Source organism: Etheostoma cragini, chromosome 18 (genome assembly GCF_013103735.1).
Source record: "Etheostoma cragini isolate CJK2018 chromosome 18, CSU_Ecrag_1.0, whole genome shotgun sequence".
NCBI lineage: Eukaryota > Metazoa > Chordata > Actinopteri > Perciformes > Percidae > Etheostoma > Etheostoma cragini.
This window is the reverse complement of record NC_048424.1, coordinates 6,912,863-6,931,818: the sequence shown is the minus strand read 5'-3', so window position 1 is coordinate 6,931,818 and position 18,956 is coordinate 6,912,863. Positions and strand designations below refer to the sequence as shown.

At 39.2% G+C, this 18,956-nt stretch overlaps 1 protein-coding gene across 2 annotated transcripts; it reads right to left on the bottom strand.

Annotated features, from left to right (window-relative positions):
- Positions 1–26: 26 nt before the first annotated feature.
- Positions 27–17,532, bottom strand: mpp5b (membrane protein, palmitoylated 5b (MAGUK p55 subfamily member 5)). 2 transcript variants are annotated; one of them, XM_034900918.1, is made up of 14 exons: positions 17,298–17,532; positions 13,844–14,319; positions 11,703–11,911; positions 8,818–8,895; positions 5,818–5,937; positions 5,065–5,226; positions 4,436–4,513; positions 4,159–4,342; positions 3,333–3,401; positions 3,091–3,162; positions 2,292–2,453; positions 1,810–2,012; positions 1,414–1,524; positions 27–1,082 (listed from the first exon to the last, which is right to left on the bottom strand). In XM_034900918.1, exons 2-14 carry the CDS (start codon positions 14,181–14,183, stop codon positions 906–908), a joined length of 1,965 nt encoding a protein of 654 aa, XP_034756809.1. In that variant the 5' UTR covers positions 14,184–14,319; positions 17,298–17,532; the 3' UTR covers positions 27–905. The 2 variants fall into 2 exon arrangements, with proteins under 2 accessions (XP_034756809.1, XP_034756810.1); XM_034900919.1 differs by having other exon boundaries at positions 13,856–14,319; positions 17,298–17,531.
- Between the last annotated feature and the right edge of the window lie 1,424 nt (positions 17,533–18,956).

The window sequence follows — 18,956 nt, the reverse complement described above, 5'->3', positions numbered from 1 at the left end:
AAATCAATGCATTCAGTATGTACATCACTTGTTCACATATGTACCTGATTTTATTAACACTTTCACAGAATTGTGCTTTTTATTTAATATGTACTCTGCAAGGAAGCAATCCCGTATTTGTTTGAGTTACACCAAGATTTTTTGTTCATACAATACTGGTAGAAAAATACAATTGCAGCATGACTTACTAAGAGTAACAATAACCAGCTAGAAACAATACGTTAGATTTGAGGTCTGCTATCACAGCGTACATGGGACATGAGACAATACAATAATACTGACACTGGTGTAGAGGAAGTAGCCCAACGCTGTGCAGCTTACAGCAGATTGTTCTGTGTTTATGAACGGAAGATGTTACACTGCTGCCACTTCAAGCAAGTGCTCCTCTTCTGTTTGATGCCTTACCGCTTCATCAGAAAGCTATTTAACAGTTGTGACAATAACACTATCCCAGTTTAGTGTACAATTTTGTACAACACACACACACACACAATAAAATATTTGAGCCTTTTGTCTAGAAAATATATATATTTACAATTATAAATAACTATTAAGATGGGATAGAAACATTTCTATGTGTTTGATAGATGACTTTGCATATAACTGAGATCAACAGTGAACAAAGAAAAAAATTACTCATGACTGACACACACACACACACACACACACACACACACACACACACACACACACACACACACACCGTAGAAGATAAAGAATTTTAACAAACTTGAGTCCATCCCTGCAACATGTGAACCTCACCTCTTCTATAAACGAGGAGAATGTGCAAGTGAAAATCCAGTGACAATCACCACTGTCCATCCTTCATTTTTAAATCTCCAGAAACATTCTTTTTCCCCCACTTATACTACCCCAAGGCTCCGTGCAGTGACACCATGTGACGTCTAGCACAACCAGGAGGTGGGCACCCACTGTGGCTCAGTGTCCAACTTGTCTATCAGCCTGCGCAGCTCGTGGAAAGCCTGGTCTGGATCCATGTTCACAATGGTTGCATCAAAGAAGTGGCCGAAATTTTGCTCCATCTCGCGGGCCTTTTCAATAACCTCCTTTAGCTCTTCAGGCTGTACACAGAAAACGAGACGTTGCTTTTAGGACTCTTGTGTATTGTGTATTTAGAGTACCAGAAGTAAAGTATTTCTGCCTGATAAAGACCCAGTGAGGTCAAAACCGGACTTAAAAAAAGTTTTTAATATAATATATTTCCTTGCTTTGCCTACGAGTGTCTGAAGTTTTCCTTTCTGTGATACATTTTAAATACTTAATTTAGTTAAAATATGTTGCCTCTGTTATGTAAATACCTGTTTACATTATGTGCAAACTATGACATGTACAACGTACGTACATATTCATCTTTATGAGGGAAAAACTATTTTGCAACTATGTAGTGGGTACCTTTGGTGTCCCCCCCCCCGTGGCCAGCAGGGTGCGTAGTCGTTCCTGAGAAGGAGGCGCAATAAAGATGACATAGGGCTTGAGGTTGGAGGACCTCAATATCTGCAGTGACTGACAAGAGGAAGAAACGGGACATATGAATATATTAAATGAAATTAAAGACCAAACCAAGCACTTATATATCATCTTCTTTACAGACTTCAAACTTATTTCTATATCAGACAGCAGTAATGAGTTTTTATCAACACAAAAACAATAAGATTTGTGGGATTGGAAAAGGCTTAATCATGTTCTGGCCAGGCCACAATGGTTGAGATCAACACAGAGGGATAAAATGTGCTTTGACAGAAAAAATGTTGGAAGTTGTCCAGAAAGTAAGAGTACTCAGTCTCTTACCCTGGTGTGGAGGCAGAGCAAACAGATGCGTCCAGAGTTGATGATGTGGCGAACTGAGTCAGTGCTGGTGCCGTACAAGTTCTTCTCAAATTCCCCCGACTCAATGAACTTCCCTGCCGCTAAGTCAGTTTCAAAGGCAGGCCGACTCACAAAATGGTACTCACGCCCATTCTGCTCATGTATCCTTGAGCTTCTAGTTGTGTCTGAGCCGAGAAGAAGGATGGATTAATTTGATTTATTACAAAAAATCGTCTAGCTTTTGTTGTACTAATTGGCACTTAAAAAATACATAGTAAGTCATTTTTAAGTCGTCAGTTACCTGTTTTGACATTAGAAATGTGAGATTTTTTGTGCGGTCACAATTGTAGAAAGGTAGTATGTCAAACCCTAAAATACATTACCTTTCTCACCTGAAATCATGAATTTTTGATGAATAATTGATATTGCCTTGTCCCTCATGCTTTGACAAAGCGTGGACTTACGTGGAACAGCAACAGCAAACTTTTCCGGTTCGATGGACAGAAGCCTTCGACGGAGCTCATCATGACCGCTTTTTGTAGGACCAATCAGAGCGATGGGACGTTTACGATTAGCAGGCTGGTGATAAAGCGACATCTCCTCATAGGTCAGGATGTCGTCGTAGTCTGAAGAGACAGTTGGGAGGGATTAATGAAACAACCTCGACTAGCATACTAAGTCCTTTCTAGCTCTTGGGCTGCTGTTCTGTAACTAACTTTGGCCTCTCTTTGGAGGCGGGTAAAAACATTAACATACACATCATTCCTGTGTTTGTGTGAACAATGTGTCTTTCATAACAATGTCCTGTTTCCTATTTGACCCTCTGAGATACACATGAAATCCCAGTCTGCTACCGTTTACCACTGAGCAGTGTGTGTGTCTCTGTCTGAGTGTTTATGTGTTTCTATGTGGTAACCAACAACATCACACATCCCTTCAAGCCATTTAAGCACCTGCTGGGCACCTGTTGGTGTCTCCTCTGATCCTCTGTGAAGACGGGAATAATCTGACTTGTGACACACGAGTCTGGACAAGCTGCCGTGAGAGTGGCAGGACATGTCAACTTCGGCTAGTGTGTGGGGTTAACACTGACAATGTGTGGACACTTGGAAGCTGCCCAGGATGGTGGTTAATGACAAGCGACAATTGGAGTTTTGTGGGTTAAGAGTGTAGCTTCTTAACAGTGGTTGTTGAGGAAGAGGGAGCAAAATCTTAAACATGCAACCCACTTCTCAAAATGTTAAAATGTAGATTTATTATTACCTGTTTTTCTGCTCGAGGTAGATGTGCTCTTCTTTCTCTTTTTTATGTTTTTCTTTGCATACCAAAGCTTCCCTGGAGAAATGACAAAGTCTGAAATGTTTGCTTTATCATTTCACTTTGTAACAACCATCTAGACAACACTAAATCTATTTTTATGTGAGTCAGGGTGGATGCAAAATGTTTGCAAATTATATCTTGTGTTTTCTCCCCACATCGTGTGTGTTTCAAGATTTTCCACCTACCTTGGTGTTCTCGACTCCTGTCTGTCATAGTTCTCTTCAAGGTCTCTCTCTGTTGCTGGAAGCTTTTCCCTAAAAAAGGGAAAAGCAGAAATAAACAGATCAGCTCTCCAACACTGGAAATATAGATACACAAATCCAGTGTATTTTCTATATCAAAAGCCCATATGTAGTAAAAACTGTATGGATTTGAACATGTTGGTTGGTGTTCAATTATATTTCTCTATAGATGAACAACATGCACAGCTATAGGCTCAGGAACAACACTCAGGAGCTGAAAATTAAAAACATTACCAACAAGTCTAAAACATCTCTACCTAGAACAGTTTTTCAAAATCTTCATAGACTTTCCAGACGTGTTGAGCAGGCAAAAAGAGGGCCCTCTTTCCGTTTTTCAATGCTTAACTTAATTTTCTTCCAGCCACAACAGACGTAAATCAGAGTAATCGCAAATAATTCTTAGATGTTTGTTTTAAATCTCCTTGATGTGCCAGATGGGTGGTGTTTCCTGCACGGATAGTAGTGCCAAGTTAGTTATAAGTCACAGACAACGTGTGTGTACTTTACTGTGACTGTATTCTGAAGTATTACTAAGGATGGATGAGGAAGTCCTGTCTAGTTTACGGTGTATTATTAATACGCTTGTCTCACGTATCATTTATTTTATGTGCGTATTATGATTTTTTAAAAAATCTTAGGACATAAGCCATTTACAGTTTGTAGTCTAAAAGTTACTATCATGTATGTGTGCGTTTGTCCCTGTAGTTGTTATTTGCCCTTGTGAAGCATTCAACTAGATATTGATATTCAGCCCTGGTCTGATCCCTACCTGGTATGAGTCCAGCCAGAGGCTGGTTGTCCTCATCTCCGTCCCTGTAGGCCTGCCACCAGCTGGGGTCATCCTGGCTGATAACGTGGAGGATGTCCCCCTTTTGGAAGGATAGGCCCAGCTCCCGACACGGCAGGAAGGGGTCATCGGAGGGGTCGTAGTCAAAGTAAGCCCGTACATGCATCTAAGGACAGGGTTTACAATGTCAAGGTTGGCTTTGAAGGCATGCAGACAGGCATTTTTATGCACAGACACAACCACATCATTAAAGACTTACCACAGTCTGTCTGTGTGGGGCAGGTTTAATCTGAGAGCTCGGGATGAGGAGGAAGGTCAGAGTGCCTTGCATTTGTTGCTGAAAAGATGAGAAGCAAGAAATTAAACATGGCAGGGATCACATTTCAATAAAACAATATGAAATGCATTTATCTCAAACTTGCAGTTGGATGTATATTCTACTTTGAGAGTTAATTTATTAAAAAACAACAGCTCTGCTATTTATGGTAAATTATGTCCAATTATATTATAACATATATAATAAAAAAGTTACTTTTTCAGAAATAAATGCAGTGAGTGTGTCTACATTGAGTATACAAAGAGTAATTTATAGTGAGAGTAAAACCCACAAACCCTAACAACAAAAACCACCTAATTACGTGTCTGTGGCTAAACATGCTTGTCATACTAATTTTGCCGTAATCTAGAAGTGAATTTGTATTGTCTGTGAATACTAATGTCAATGGTACAAGTAAGACTACCATTTCTGAATAAATGTGAATGCCTTTTATGGCATTAAATGTACATACTTTTAGTTTTCGAGACATTTCAACCACCTCAAATGAATTAAAATAAATTAAATTTCCCATAAATCACTGTAAATACTACTGGATAACTTCTGGTCCTCACCAGTAAGTCGTGGACTTCATTGACGTGTTTTCCACGGAGAGAAATCCCATTAATTTCCAGGATCTCATCTCCCTCACTGAGAAGGCCACTCCTCTCTGCTGCTCCACCTTTCACCACACGACTCACCACCACACTGTCCATGTCGTTACGTACTGTTGCACCCTGATGGCCGCACGCACGCACACACACACACACACACACACACACACACACACACACACACACACACACACACACACACACACACACACACACACACACACACACACACACACACACACACACACACACAGGCAACAGCTTGAATACATCATCGTGTCTTGCTCAATGTTTTCAAAACGTCCCTTTGGAGCTCACACTGACAGGCATTTTGCTGCCCTGTTGGTTTGTCGGTACACTGACACACCCAGATGATAAATGACTGGTGGAGCATGGCAAACGCTGACAATAGAAGCTTTGTCACTGGACATACACACAATACACAACAACTTAACAATAAATAGCTCAATAACTCAGGTGCTTAGGATCCATATATGTTCCTTTAAATAACACTAATTGAATACTGCACGGGTGTATTTAAATTTTCATTGTACTGTAGTTATATACAGTGCCAACTTAGGTTTTTGGATGTGTACGCAACTATCCTTGTTTTGGTTGTGAAGTTGTGGAAAATTATATAAAGATATTATATGTTCACAGCAATAACAAAAGGTAGCAGCAGTGTCTCAAAAAGACTAATAGATGGCATCTTACCAGTGGCGTGTCGCGGGCCTTCTCCAGCCGCACCAATTTAACTGTCTCTCCATGGTACTCGACCACATCTTCCTCTGACATTTCTTTCCCTGCCACACTGTCATGGGCCTGCATCAGTGCCTGCCCCATTAAACAAACACAGATGGAGGGACACATAGAGACAAACAGTACGGACACACAGAATGTTTTACAAACACATCACAGACAGAAACAGAATAAAAGAGGCAGCGTAAGGTACAGAGAATGAATGCATGACTGGATTCTGGATAGATGTCTGTATAGATTTTGTCCTTTATAGCAACTATAGTTGGTAATGATTATAAATCATGGCATGGTTTTCAACATTACCCCCATTTATTAAGTGGTTTGCACTTGTTAGTGTAAACGGAAGAAAAAGAAGATACCAAACAAATTTGAAAAACTCTTTCCTTAAACATGCACCTGCAACCAGAAGCCTACCTATACTCCCAATCCTTCTAACAAGACCAGTCAGCAAACCCACCTCTAAGCCAGAAATAATACAGAGAGTGCTCCTTCACTTTATTTAATGTGACAAGTACTCCGTACCCCACAATTAATAACCGTCGGTCCAAATTAGTTTTTCTACCCTGCAGCTGAGGGGACCTAAGAGAGCGAAGGTCGGGCTAAGCTTTGGCGTCCACACAATCCATCTTAATCTCCACCTGCATTTAGGGCTCAGAATCCACCGCCATCAATCATCAAACACCTTTGGCTTCCCTGCTCGCGAGAAAAAAGGTGTCCTAGAAAACTGTGAAATGGAGACAGGTGGACTTGAGGGGGCCCTATTCGTTCACACATGTACCTGTCCGTTAGTGTTGGGTATGAGATTGTTTATCTGTACAGACTACAGGGTGAGTCACTGCTCCGCGCAGGGAAACCAATACAATCTGTTCCACCTTCTGTGCCACAAGGCAGGCTAGCATCACCTCATACTGCCCCCACTGGCTACATGGATCCAGCTAAAGGGAGGGGTTAACAGGGCAATGAGAGAATTGGTAGTTCACAGTCACGTAGGTCAAACATCAGACCCCTGGCGCACCCCTGTCAAAGCCCTCAACCATAAAATCACAGCAGCATCATCCACCTGAGGGATTTTCTCACCTTACTGCCTTTCTAATAGACGCTGATGTTTGATAATGTGGCAACATTTTTTCTACAGAAGAATTACTGTAGTTTAAACTGACAAATGTAGAGCATCAGCAGTTCAAGCCTCCTCAAAGCAATGCAGTTTGGATTTCTGTTTGATTATTTTCATGTTACCAAATGCTAAACAGATGTCCCACTAAAGAGATGCACAGGTAGTGTAAGGCTTTCTTTTATGTGACTACCTGTACTTACACAGCTATAGAAGTGGTATACTTGTACCTGTGATGTCTAATCGTATCTGTACAAATGGAGCATGTGGGGCATCTAAGAGGAACATTTTAATTGTCCATCTAGTCGGCTGTGCCAGCAGCAGCACAGGCAATGATTCGTATGATCCTTACTAAACCGGTTACAACCAAATTGGACCTGGTTAAACTCTATCAGAATGCCAGATGACAAAGAGGCATCAGTTACATCTTGTAACTATCTGTCAACATTACTGTATTCAAGAAAAGCATCAACCTCATCAACAGGACAATTTTTGCAGCCACAGGAGTGCATCTTTATAAAATGTTAAACATGTCTTTTATTTATATAGTCTAAACTACTGTATATCGGTGTAGAGAAATTGTTAACACCAAAGCTACAGTCTTCAACACAAATACACATGACCTAAATCATCAGGATCTTTTACATTTCTCATTGCCTTTTATTCCTAATTAATAAAAAAACTAAACAGAATTGCTGCAAGAACGTAGCAATCATGCTTTTTAATACCATAAGAATTGGCCCACATTTCAGCCTAATTTACATAATGGCTTTTCTTGAGACCCACTAGATTAATTAATTGACTTTTTTACACCCTAAAATAACTAATAATAACAAATGATCAAATGAATTTGTCATAAAAGATTGCATCCGTAAAGCAAGAACAAAATCCTTCCAGGTTATGGTACACCAACATGACATGAACTCATGACTTTCTTCATAAAGTGCCTTTCTATTTTTCCCTATTTTCTGATGTACAGTATATTGTGTCATAACGAAGCAATCTCTCATTTGGTCTACCTTTTCATTTTGTATTTATGATGGCAAAAGGTGGTAAAGTGCAAAAAAACATATCAACAACTGTAAAATCAATGTCACTTTGCATTTATATATCTATTTCTGGAGTATTGCACCTCTGACAGTGAAATATTTCTGGATTAAAAATATATTAAATGTAACATAAAAAAACATTCTATGTATCATTTGTATGCTCATGTTCTGTGCATGTTTACGCGAAGACCGGATTAAATATTGTAAATTGCACTTGACAGCTGCACCCCACAACCTTCGATAAACGTGCTTAAGGCAGAAAAAAGAAAAATGGAGGCAGAATGAATGACAAGACTCGCACCAAATGCACTGGATGCTATTTATCAACTTAGTATGCACATTAGCACTACTGTTTCATTTGTCAAGTTTGTAATTTGTTGTATTTGAGTTTTTGTTGTTGATGTTATGTAGCCTACTGTAGGCATATGTCTCCTTTATAACTTGTAAATCTGTCAAACTTTAATAAAAACACTATTAAAAAAAGCAAAGTGAAACTGTCCTTCAATTCCCTTTGAGTTGGTTAGCAGGTAAGTCCTATTTTTTCCTCTGATAGTGTATAAATTATTATATACTTGATCCTGACTTCTGACATACCAGTCAAAAGTGCAATAGAAACAATTACCCTATTGAAATAAATACAGCGCAACAATAATTATATTTCCAGTATTACAATTATTAGTGTATTTACGTAAAAAATAAGGTGATCTATAAGGTTGTGCTGAGCCTAAGTGGTTTTGCCTCATAATAATATTATTGTTATTATTATAAGTCAAAATTGGCAAGCTGACATCTGACCTGGAGATGAGGATTGGTGAGCAGAGCCTTGAGCTCCAAACCGTCCATCTGTTGGCTGGACTGGAGAATCTTTTGGACCTGAACAGAAACACAGACACCGAACTATGGTGAGTTTATAGTCTCAAGTCACTAGAACCAAAGTCATGTCAAGAATAAATCATGTTTCTTAAAACAAAAGGAACAGTCTGTAAAACTGTGACTCTGTGAAGTCAGATTTGACTCTATATCTGCCAGTATACTCCGTCAGAAATGCTTGTCAGAGCGTTGAATGACATCTGGTTTTTTAGCTGTCTGTGGGTATGGCCGTTTGGAAAAGGTACAAACACATTTCTTTTCCAAGGTGGTCAGACAACACGTCGTACAAACTAGTATAGCCAGCTAGTTCTAGCACTAGCTGGCTCTAAACCATTTGTCTCAAGTCCCCACATTTGACATCGAAAAACATTAATGGGATGCATTCTTTGGATTTTGGTGACTCAATGACCCATTTACTAGCACAGACCTCAGGGCAGACTGTCAACTTTTTACACATCATATCTCAGTTCTATTTGTGCATAGATATCCCAAAGACAAACATCCAAAAACCTCATGAGTGGTTTACAATAATAACCTTTCCTTTTCCAACAGGTTCAACATTTGGTGCAAACCCTCTTTCCACCTTACTTTGCTTGTATGCCTTACTTGGTCGGAGAACCTTTTTCCCCATTTCTTTTAGCATTTTGCTAAGATTAACATTCTCCATCAGGATTTATTTTCTGCAAAAACTTATACTCTGCAGTGATTTCCATTATGAATTAGATTAAGAAGAACCTAACTAGTATCATAGTTGAGATGCCCAGGTTAACCCAACACCAACTACCTATTGTAGTAATCCTATAAAATACCATTAGAAACTAGTAAACCTGCAGAGACACATGTTCAGGGCTCTACATTCCACACCACCAAAGTTGGGCTGCACAAATATCTATAGTATATGAGGTCTAGACACTAAAATTACCGCAAACTAAACCTAAACATATAAAAATCATGTTGTCTTGCTACACAGTTACGCTTACACAAGTGCTGCCTTTGACACTAAAACACAATCCAGGATTAATTTTCATTGTGTTTACACCTGAATGTTGTATTTAACCAGATTAAACAAGCATAAACTTGGAATGCACCTATCTAAACTGTAGCTCTAGCTTCTCTTCAATGGCTTTTCAGAGTTTCCACTCTGCTGCCTTTGTATTCCTTTTCTCCTCTCTGTTACATGGTTCTATTTTAATCATTGTGTTGTCATTTAGTGGGAATATGCTATTGTTTGTGCCTTGGACTGCACACTGAATCACAACAGTAGGCATTTTGGGGTTCTGTTGTTCTGTCTTTCTGCCTCTGCGTCTTCCTCTTCATTGCCTGTTTGGAGCTTAGTTCATCTATTACACTAATCAAAGCTCTCACTAACAAGATGATGCCCCCCCGCCCCCCAAGCAGCACTGCACCTCGGCCCACACTACTGTAAGCTGCTGGAGTTTCTTTTTCTAGCCGCCCAGATCCTGGCCTCCTTCTTTAGTGTGCTGCACCGCTCATAGCCCAGTACCAAGGGCTGCTGGGAGATTAGTTTACCCAACAGTCAATCCGAGTGTCACACAGCACAGCCACTTACTGTAGACACACTGCAGCTCTTTCCTTAAACCACTCATGTCAAGACTATAATTCAAATATTCTGTAGCAGTAGTGCTAGGTGTACTTTGAATGAACGCTAAGAGCCTGTTTTGTCAAAACAAGGTTGACTCTAACACATCAGCTAGAAATCATACTGCACCAGTTTGACTGTGTTAGCCTGTATAACATATTTTCACGTCATACCTATCCAACATGGACACTAATCCTAAAGAAGTGCCTATTGTGCATGTAGCCTGTCATTGCTGTATAGAGCTTCTACCTAATTCATAGCAAACCATGTCACAATTTCTGTTTTTTTACGAGAACCAAACTCTCTGTGACTCAACGTGCAAAGAGCTCGGCTCTGCAGGGACACAAGTCAATTACTGTTGCTTTGCTTCAGTGGAGACCAAATGGCTTGTGTTTTGTCAACAAGGAGGTCAGGTGTGGCACATTCCCGCCTATTTAAACGTGACTACCAAGATGGTTTCTTGCTTTCTGTCACTCTCTGTACTGGGGCTCAGGAGTCAGCACTGCCAACTGTTAAAGACTGTTAAAGAGGAAACAGCAATTGGTGTACATAGGATTTTTTTTAAAGAAACACTGATGTTTTATACAGCGTATTTTCAAACCACTGGAAAACCAAACATTATATTTACACTTTGGTTCATGCCTTCCTCCTTTTCCTTCCTTGTCCATCTCTAATGCAGAGCAGCTCCCTGTCATCTTAACCTCTTATCACCCTAATAAAATCTCCTTGTAACATTTTTCTATCCTCTGAGAACTATTGTTCTCCAATTTTCATGTATGGCATGCATCCAACAAATCCCTCATTTTTGTTTTAACTCACCTTGTTAACCAAGACAATTTACATTTCATAATTATTTAGACTGGCATGACTATTTTTTGGACAGCTTTGTTGAAATAATCATCACCTCAAACAAAGATTTGTCATGCTTCATTGACATTGTTCAGAAACTTCACCCACAGAGGTACTTGCCTTTTAATGTAAGCTAAGCATGGTCCAAAACACAAATTGGCTAATACCGTATGAGTGCCTTTATGCCTGTATGCACAAAGTGCCTCATCTGTGGAGACCCCTGCTTGTCTCATGAGCAATGGAATAGATTTTGTGATATGGTTAAAAATGTCCCTGTTTCAGTTGACGTGCTTTAACACATTTTCTTTTTCAAGTTTGTTTTCAGTTGAATGAGTTGTTTCAAAATGACCATTATGCCTACCTCCTGGCAGAGATCCTTTGCTTGTGCTTTGAGGGGAGAGTTGGGACTGACTCTGGTCAGCTGCTGGGATACAGCACTATAGATGGTGTAGGCATTCTTGAAGTCCTCCTTGGCAAGGAGCTGCATTATCAGCTCTGCATCCTGCTGGCTCTGCGCATCAGTCAGGCAGTGCTGCGCCCACTTCAGAGCTTGCAGCAGGTCCACCAGTTCTGAGAAAGAGGCAGAAACAGTGAGGGGACAGTACAGAGGCAATACAAAGAAACACAGGAGCAATCTTTCATCTCGTCATTCAAGAATGCTCAAAGCGCGAAGAGTTATGGGTGTGCTTTTGTTAATGAGGGTTCCAATTGTCTGTTATTTTTAAAACCATAATTTTTCTAAGAGAATGTTACGATACAAATAATATGCAAACATCAAAATTGATGAGGTTGATGAAAAGTTTTGATGACTTTTGGAGGTCAAACTTGTTAAGTCTAGGGATCCTAAACTTGGGCTCTTGAGTCACCCAGATTTTTCCCTGTTGCTTTCGAAGGTGTGGTGCTTGCCTGCCTGTCCACATCTGTCTCATCGGTGAATAGATGTAGGATAAAACTGTTTTTCTTTAAGAGCTGCAGTGGAAGATTTCCAGTATTTGGAAGTTTTCTATTTTGGGGATATTTTTCTCTTCCAGTGAGAAATCTAACCGAGTCTGCAGTGGAGGTTTCTGAGAATGCTGACCTTGTGCCACCTGAGTCTGCATTTCTGTTTAAGTGACTTTGAGTTGCTGCAGTGTTTACACTGGAGATTACTCATAACGGACAGTATGTATACATTTTATTAGATTAATTCTCTGCTACAACATACACTCTACAGTAATGTTCATCATGTATTAGATTGAGAAGAGCAGATTTCATATTTGAGGTTGACCCCACACTAATACTATTGTAATTATTTAATGGTATAAAAATAGAAAAAACTGTATAGTAATCCTACAGAAACTCATGTTCATGGTCACCCATCACACATCCCTGGTGTTGTAAGAAAAGGGGTCTGATGTGAGTCAATTGCTATATGGGCTATAGACAATCAAAGATGTCAGAACCTTCTGCATGACCTGCTCTCACTAGACACTCTTGGCAATAACGTAAAATCAACCACAAGTTGTTTCAATTTACTGGTGTACACAATTAATCAATTTCTTTACACATATTAAAATAGAGAGAAAAAGAGAGAGAGAGAGAGAGAGAAGGAGGGCTTTAAGGCAACACTATGTAACTTACAATAATGTTTCCAAAATAATTTCAGGGGTTCATTAACTTATAACAGGGTGAACGCAACTTCTAAATTTGCTTTGCGGCTCTCTACTGACTATAACTGCAATATGCAAGTTTGCCAGATCGGGACGCATATCTTTAGTTTAAATGAGACATAATGGGACAATTCCGCTTCCAACCTGTAGGGGGACCGAAGTGGGAAAGTACTCTAGTGCTGCTTTAGAATGTGGGTGTGTGTTTATACATTTATTATAATTGATAAATGTGAAATTAGATATACATTTGTGGTAATAATGTACTTGTATATGTGTGTGTCAGGAAAGGAAGTTATATTGAAAAAAAAATTAAAAAAAAAAAATTTATTACTGAGCTGTGGAAACAGGCTAGGATTAAATTAATGTATACTTCTCCTCACTCCTTTCCAGATATGTCTGTATTGGTTAATGTTTATTATTGTTTATTGAATGTTTTTACTTATTTGTTTCTTATCTGTAAATTTCTCTTGATTTCTCTTGTGGACATTTTAAATGTACATATTATATATTACATATTACCAATACCCTTTTGTATTATCAATATAACTCATTCAGAAATGTTTCCCTGTACCACTGCCAACTGATGGGCTCGGTGCTCTTCAGTAAAGAGTTAAGACCAAGACACCAACTAGTGGAAATGGTGGACAGCCCCTAAATAACATCACCCTCCTCCACTACCTCCCACTGCTCTGTCCCTCAATAGTCATTGTTTTTACTTCTTTTGTTCTCACTAAATGTTAGGAAACCTTGGAACTCCCTATTCTTCTTGAAGGTCTAAACTCCTCCTCTTCTCTGCAACCTTTTTTCCTCCTTCCACCCACTTTGACCCCAGTAAAGAACTTCCAACCCTCACCTTTCAACTTACCGACTCCAGCCTCCTGGGAGCATGTGTCTTTGGTGGCCTTTTCTTTCCCCTCGAAGGTAGGATTGTCAATGCCCACCTTGGGGTTCTGTGACAGCTTCTTGAGCCTAAGTGAAGCATTGGGGTCTATGTCGTGCTTCCCCCTGCTGTCCTCCTCTCTCTTCTTCTTAAGTTCCTCCTGGTAGTGTTGAATCCTCTCCATGTGGGCACTGCAGTGTGGAGATTTGACAAGGCAAAGTTCCTCTCCTGGACAGTCCACTGCCCTTTCCCTGTGGCTCCTGGCCTGACCAGAGGCCTCTTGCACATAACCGTTCATATGGGACATGATCATCCCTGCTGCAGCAGCATCCAGCTCAAACCAGTGTTTACTGAGATCTGCTTGAGTAATACGAGGTACTGCTCAAAACAGAGGCCATTTCACGTCAACGAGAGGATGTAAGCCTGTGTTCTTTCTGTGATCTGTCATCCTAAAATACAAACAGAGGGTTACAATGTATTTTCATTTCTATGTTAAGCACCTGTATTTATTTTACTTTACTATATATAAGTGGATACATTCTACACATACTCAAGTAAAAAAGCTACACCTTTTTGTAAACAAAATTCAGTAAAGATTAGAAAAGAACTACTGTCCTTGTTGATAAAACAAACAGAAGTTAAAGGTTGTCATTGGCGGATAAGATATGCCTCAGTTTGCACCAGTGATTGATAGCTTATTTGACACTAATAAAGATGCAGTACTGGAGAACTCTAGAGCCTTGGTTGCCGACACATTCCCTTGTTTATACTTAGAGGCGGTAAAGGGTAAATCTGTCAGGAAAAGGGTAAATCTTTTACTTTCCCATTACATTAATAAATATGTTTTTTTCCCCCTTCCAGCCTGGGCAACTTTTACCCCTACCTCCACCTCTATCACACCACTAATCTAACACCTGACATGGAAAGCTCCCTGGCCTTTGGCCTCAGTTACCTTAAATCCTTTCAGTTCAGCATCATCCAGCCATTACTTGGGTACACCTGTTCCCAACTGTCCTGTCCTCATGAACAGCTTAATAAAAAATATCCATCTCTAGCCTACAGTATATACGGATGCCCCCAAAAAGATAATTGCATTTTATTTTGCATTTTTCCTGGAAGCTTAATTGTAAAAACGATAAAAACTTACATCTTTGCCCCTTTTATTACTTAACATTTAAAGACTTTTAAATGCATGGAGTGCATGAAGGAAAAATCTTCAAGTCCCAAAAGGATAGACATGGCTTTCTCACTGAGACCCATCTTACGTTATTCACACGTCACCTGCTACCTCATGGCGGCCCTCCCCCTCTTCTACCTACTTCCCACAGCTAATTACGTTTGGCAGGTTATCCTCCAGCTTTTGGACCAAGCTCTCAAACCCCTCCCCGGCGGAAGCATTTAGCTCCGTTTAGAGTGGCGGTGTTCAGCGGACAAACAGCAGAGACTGCCAGTGTGCCATCTGTTCCTGTGGGCTTAATTAATCCTGGGATCTCATGCCCTACTCTAGCTCAGTGGCCACAACAGCACTGGGACACACACACACCAACCACGAACAAACAAGGAAAGGACAACAATTTGGTGTCAGTCAGACATGTTGAAAAAGTTTACACAGTTACAGTAATGGTGACATTTTTCTGCTAAATTTAATAAGAGCTAATCATGTCATGTGATGTCAAATTAGACAGTGACAATAAAAGCAACAACTAGGGAACTTTCCCCGCTTTGGTCCCCCTATAGGTTAGAAGCGGAATTGTCCCATTATGTCTTATTGGAACTACAGATCTGCTACCCAATCTGGCAAACTTGCATAGTGCAGTCATAGCCGGTAGACAGCCGCAAAGCGAATGCAGTGAAGTGTCGTTCAGCCTGTTACGAGTTGATGAACCACTGAAACAATTTTGGAATCATTATTTTAAGTAAGAAAAAGTTTTCTAAAAATGAACCGTGTTAGGTGACACTGAAAGGTCAGAAATATAAAATAATCACAAAGTGACTGAATGAAGAGATGTTGGCGAGAGATGCACCGAAACACAGGCACAAACTCTGACAAATGAAAAGGATCTATTTAGTGTTCAAGTTAAATTGGGTAAACTAGGACTTCCATTACAGTTTCAAAAATAAACCAACATAGTACCATCTTGTCCTGATAATACCCTGTCCTCCTATAACATATTGTACATCACATTTCACGTCAATCAATCGGATGTACAACAAATCCAGAATTTATTAGTGAAAATAGTCCTAGGTTATCAATAATTTGAAAGAAGGGCTGTTGCCTCACTTTTTTTATGTAAATGTCCCTACTGTGGGACTAGTAAAGGATTGTCATTTGTTGAAAACAATTCAGGTTGTATTTAGTTGCTAAAGAAGGCTTTGGCTAAAATATCTGGATAATGCTGTGAACCTTGAGTTTAGAATATTTCTCACAGAAAAGTCCATTGGTAGGTTTCAACATACTTATCAAAGACTACTTTGTCTAAACAGTTCCTATAATTAATTGTGAAAGGGGCATTTCCTATGCTGGCATATCTAATACAACTCCACTTATCTAAAGACTATTAACTATTCTTATATTTTCTAATCTCTGATTCCAGTTTTGTGATGTAATTTATGACATCTCCTAATAAGTTATTTCCTTCTAAAACTAAGATATTGTTTTATAGTCGCAGAGGAAGATTTGTTTTCACAGCCAGTACAACACTGAAACATACCAATATACACATAGCAACATACAGATACAGACAGACATCTTCATGCTTTGGCTTGACATGTCCTCTTGTTTGTGTCATCATAGCATAATTTTAGGCTACTTTCTAATGAAATAGAAACACTCATAAGTCCACTCAGTGAGTTATTGATTTTAGAATTTGCTCAGAAAAACACTTGTATAAATGCAACTCAGTTACAGCTCCTAAAGTAGAAGTCAGTAAGTTGAATATGAATATGCTATCATAAAAGCTAGCTAAAGTGATGGGTAAACTCAGTTGTGGTTGGTTTACCTTCCACCAACAGATCTCTGGCTATAATTAGCTACATGCATACATCTTAAAAGGGAAAATAGAAAATATTCAGTCCTAACGTTAGTTTTGTTGTTTACAATTTAGCAGCTGCTGGCTTGTCTTGAAGTAACGTTTCATTGGAGTAACGTTACACGTAACGTTATTTCAATAAATTACTTGATTAATCAGGTACATTTTGAAGAAATAATAATCGGCTTGGTGCAACTTTACAAAAGACCAAGCTGTAGAACATTCATGCACAGCAGCAACATCAGACATACATTTCGCACTGTTGTTAAGTTTAACGCTACTGTGGAAAATGTAACTTGTACTAACAATAGAAACCAACTTAGCTTAGCAGCCTGGTACCGCTAACTGCGTAACTTAGCTCAACGTTAGCTGTTCCGTAACATACTGCGTGTACTCACCACTTCAAAGATTGCAAGCTGAACAGCTTTAGGCAAGAAGCAGTTATTCCTTTATAATTCCACGCTCTGGAATGTGTGTTTTATTTACACACGGTGAGGAAAAGCACAAGGTCTCTCCCGGTCTTCACAGGACCGCGTTCAGCCGCTGTAGCGAGTTTTGTCCCACAGCCGACTCGGGACACTTGTGGCCATTGCTGTGAAACTGTGTTTTCAGCCGTCTCCCTGGCAACACCGGACCCCACAGCGCCCCCCTCTGCCAGACACGTAATTACCAAACCTCAGCCAAGGGTGGTCTACAGTATAAAAATAAGAGTAGGAATCCATCAAAGCCCTGCATTTAAAATATTACTTACTTAAACTATACCCTCGCCACTTTATTAGGCACACATTAATCAAACAGTGATACATTTTGTTATTACATTTGAGTCACCGGGCCACATCATATGTAATTATAAATGATTACGTATTCATGAAAATATGTCTAGTAAATATAGAGTAAAATAGAAAAAGCACTTAACTCCCAAATTAAGATGTGAGGATATGTGTTTTGTGTAGCAATACATTTTGGTATTTAATTTGAGCAGCTACCATTATTTTCTATTAAGATATTTATGTAAAAATTAATGAATATACACATTACAGTAGCAATGAAAATAAGTGTCCTACATGAGACCAATTAAGTATAATTTTGACTAATATTGGTAATTCAGCTTTAGAAAAAAAAATGAAATGAAAGTTTGAAATAATCACAACCTGAAAACATGAATAACTACAGAATTGAATTTCAGGCCTGTCGTTGATAAAAAAAATTAAAACAACTGACCGCAGACAATGTTAAAAAAGTAAAAATACTAGTTTACTGATGGCTCAGGTGTGAATTAACAATGATAAGCAGTGGGAATTGCTAAATAGTGCTTTTCTTTGCAGATTATCACACACAAAACCCAGATTGTAGAAACCCTTTATTTAGTGGATTTACTGTACCTGCAATTCATCCATTCCAGCCTTCTCATTCCTGCAGACCCTAAATGATCACTAACTATCCTTCCATCTATTTTGTTTCCCACTAGCCTCACCTTTTGTAAACTTTGAAACTCATGACGCAAGTCAGAGCAGAAATGCTTGTTACTCTGTCAGTGTATCCTCTAATTAATAAAAATACAACTATTTTACTTGAGGGTATGAAGAATTTTCCAATATTTTCTACAATTGTCTTCACAGTGATCCCCGTACATACCACCCATTCAGATAGATTAATTTAACTAAGTTCTTGTCACATCACTATTAATCATCACCAACTAATGGGATATACTGTCATTTCACCTTGCAGAGCAGAACAGAAACTGTCTAATCTCATGCAGCCTCAGAAATATCTACACTAAAGCCTGAAGCTGCCTTTTTCCTGCTGTGTTTTCTGTTAGGTTAATCCTTTCTGACACAGCTGTGCTTAACCTCTTTTCCTCATTAGGATCTCTCCTGCCAGTTCCCAATTCTTAAATACTTACTTTCCTAGAAAGAAAGACGGTTAAAATCAGCTTTTCTTTGCAGTGCTTCATTCAAATGCAGCTGTTTTATCTTCTTTTATCATCTAAGAAGCAGTGGGGGATGAAGAATCAGATACTTTACTTAAGTAATTATCACCAAAAATGTACTTAAAAT

Coding starts and splice junctions, on each gene's coding strand:
- mpp5b (XM_034900918.1), bottom strand. CDS start 14,183: ATGATCATGTCCCATATGAACGGTTATGTGCAAGAGGCCTCTGGTCAG. Junction 11,912..13,843: donor TGGAGTCGGTAAGTTGAAAG/GTGAGGGTTGGA, acceptor CCTCTTTCTCAG/AACTGGTGGACCTGCTGCAA. Junction 5,938..8,817: donor TCACCAATCCTCATCTCCAG/GTCAGATGTCAG, acceptor TTAATGGGGCAG/GCACTGATGCAGGCCCATGA.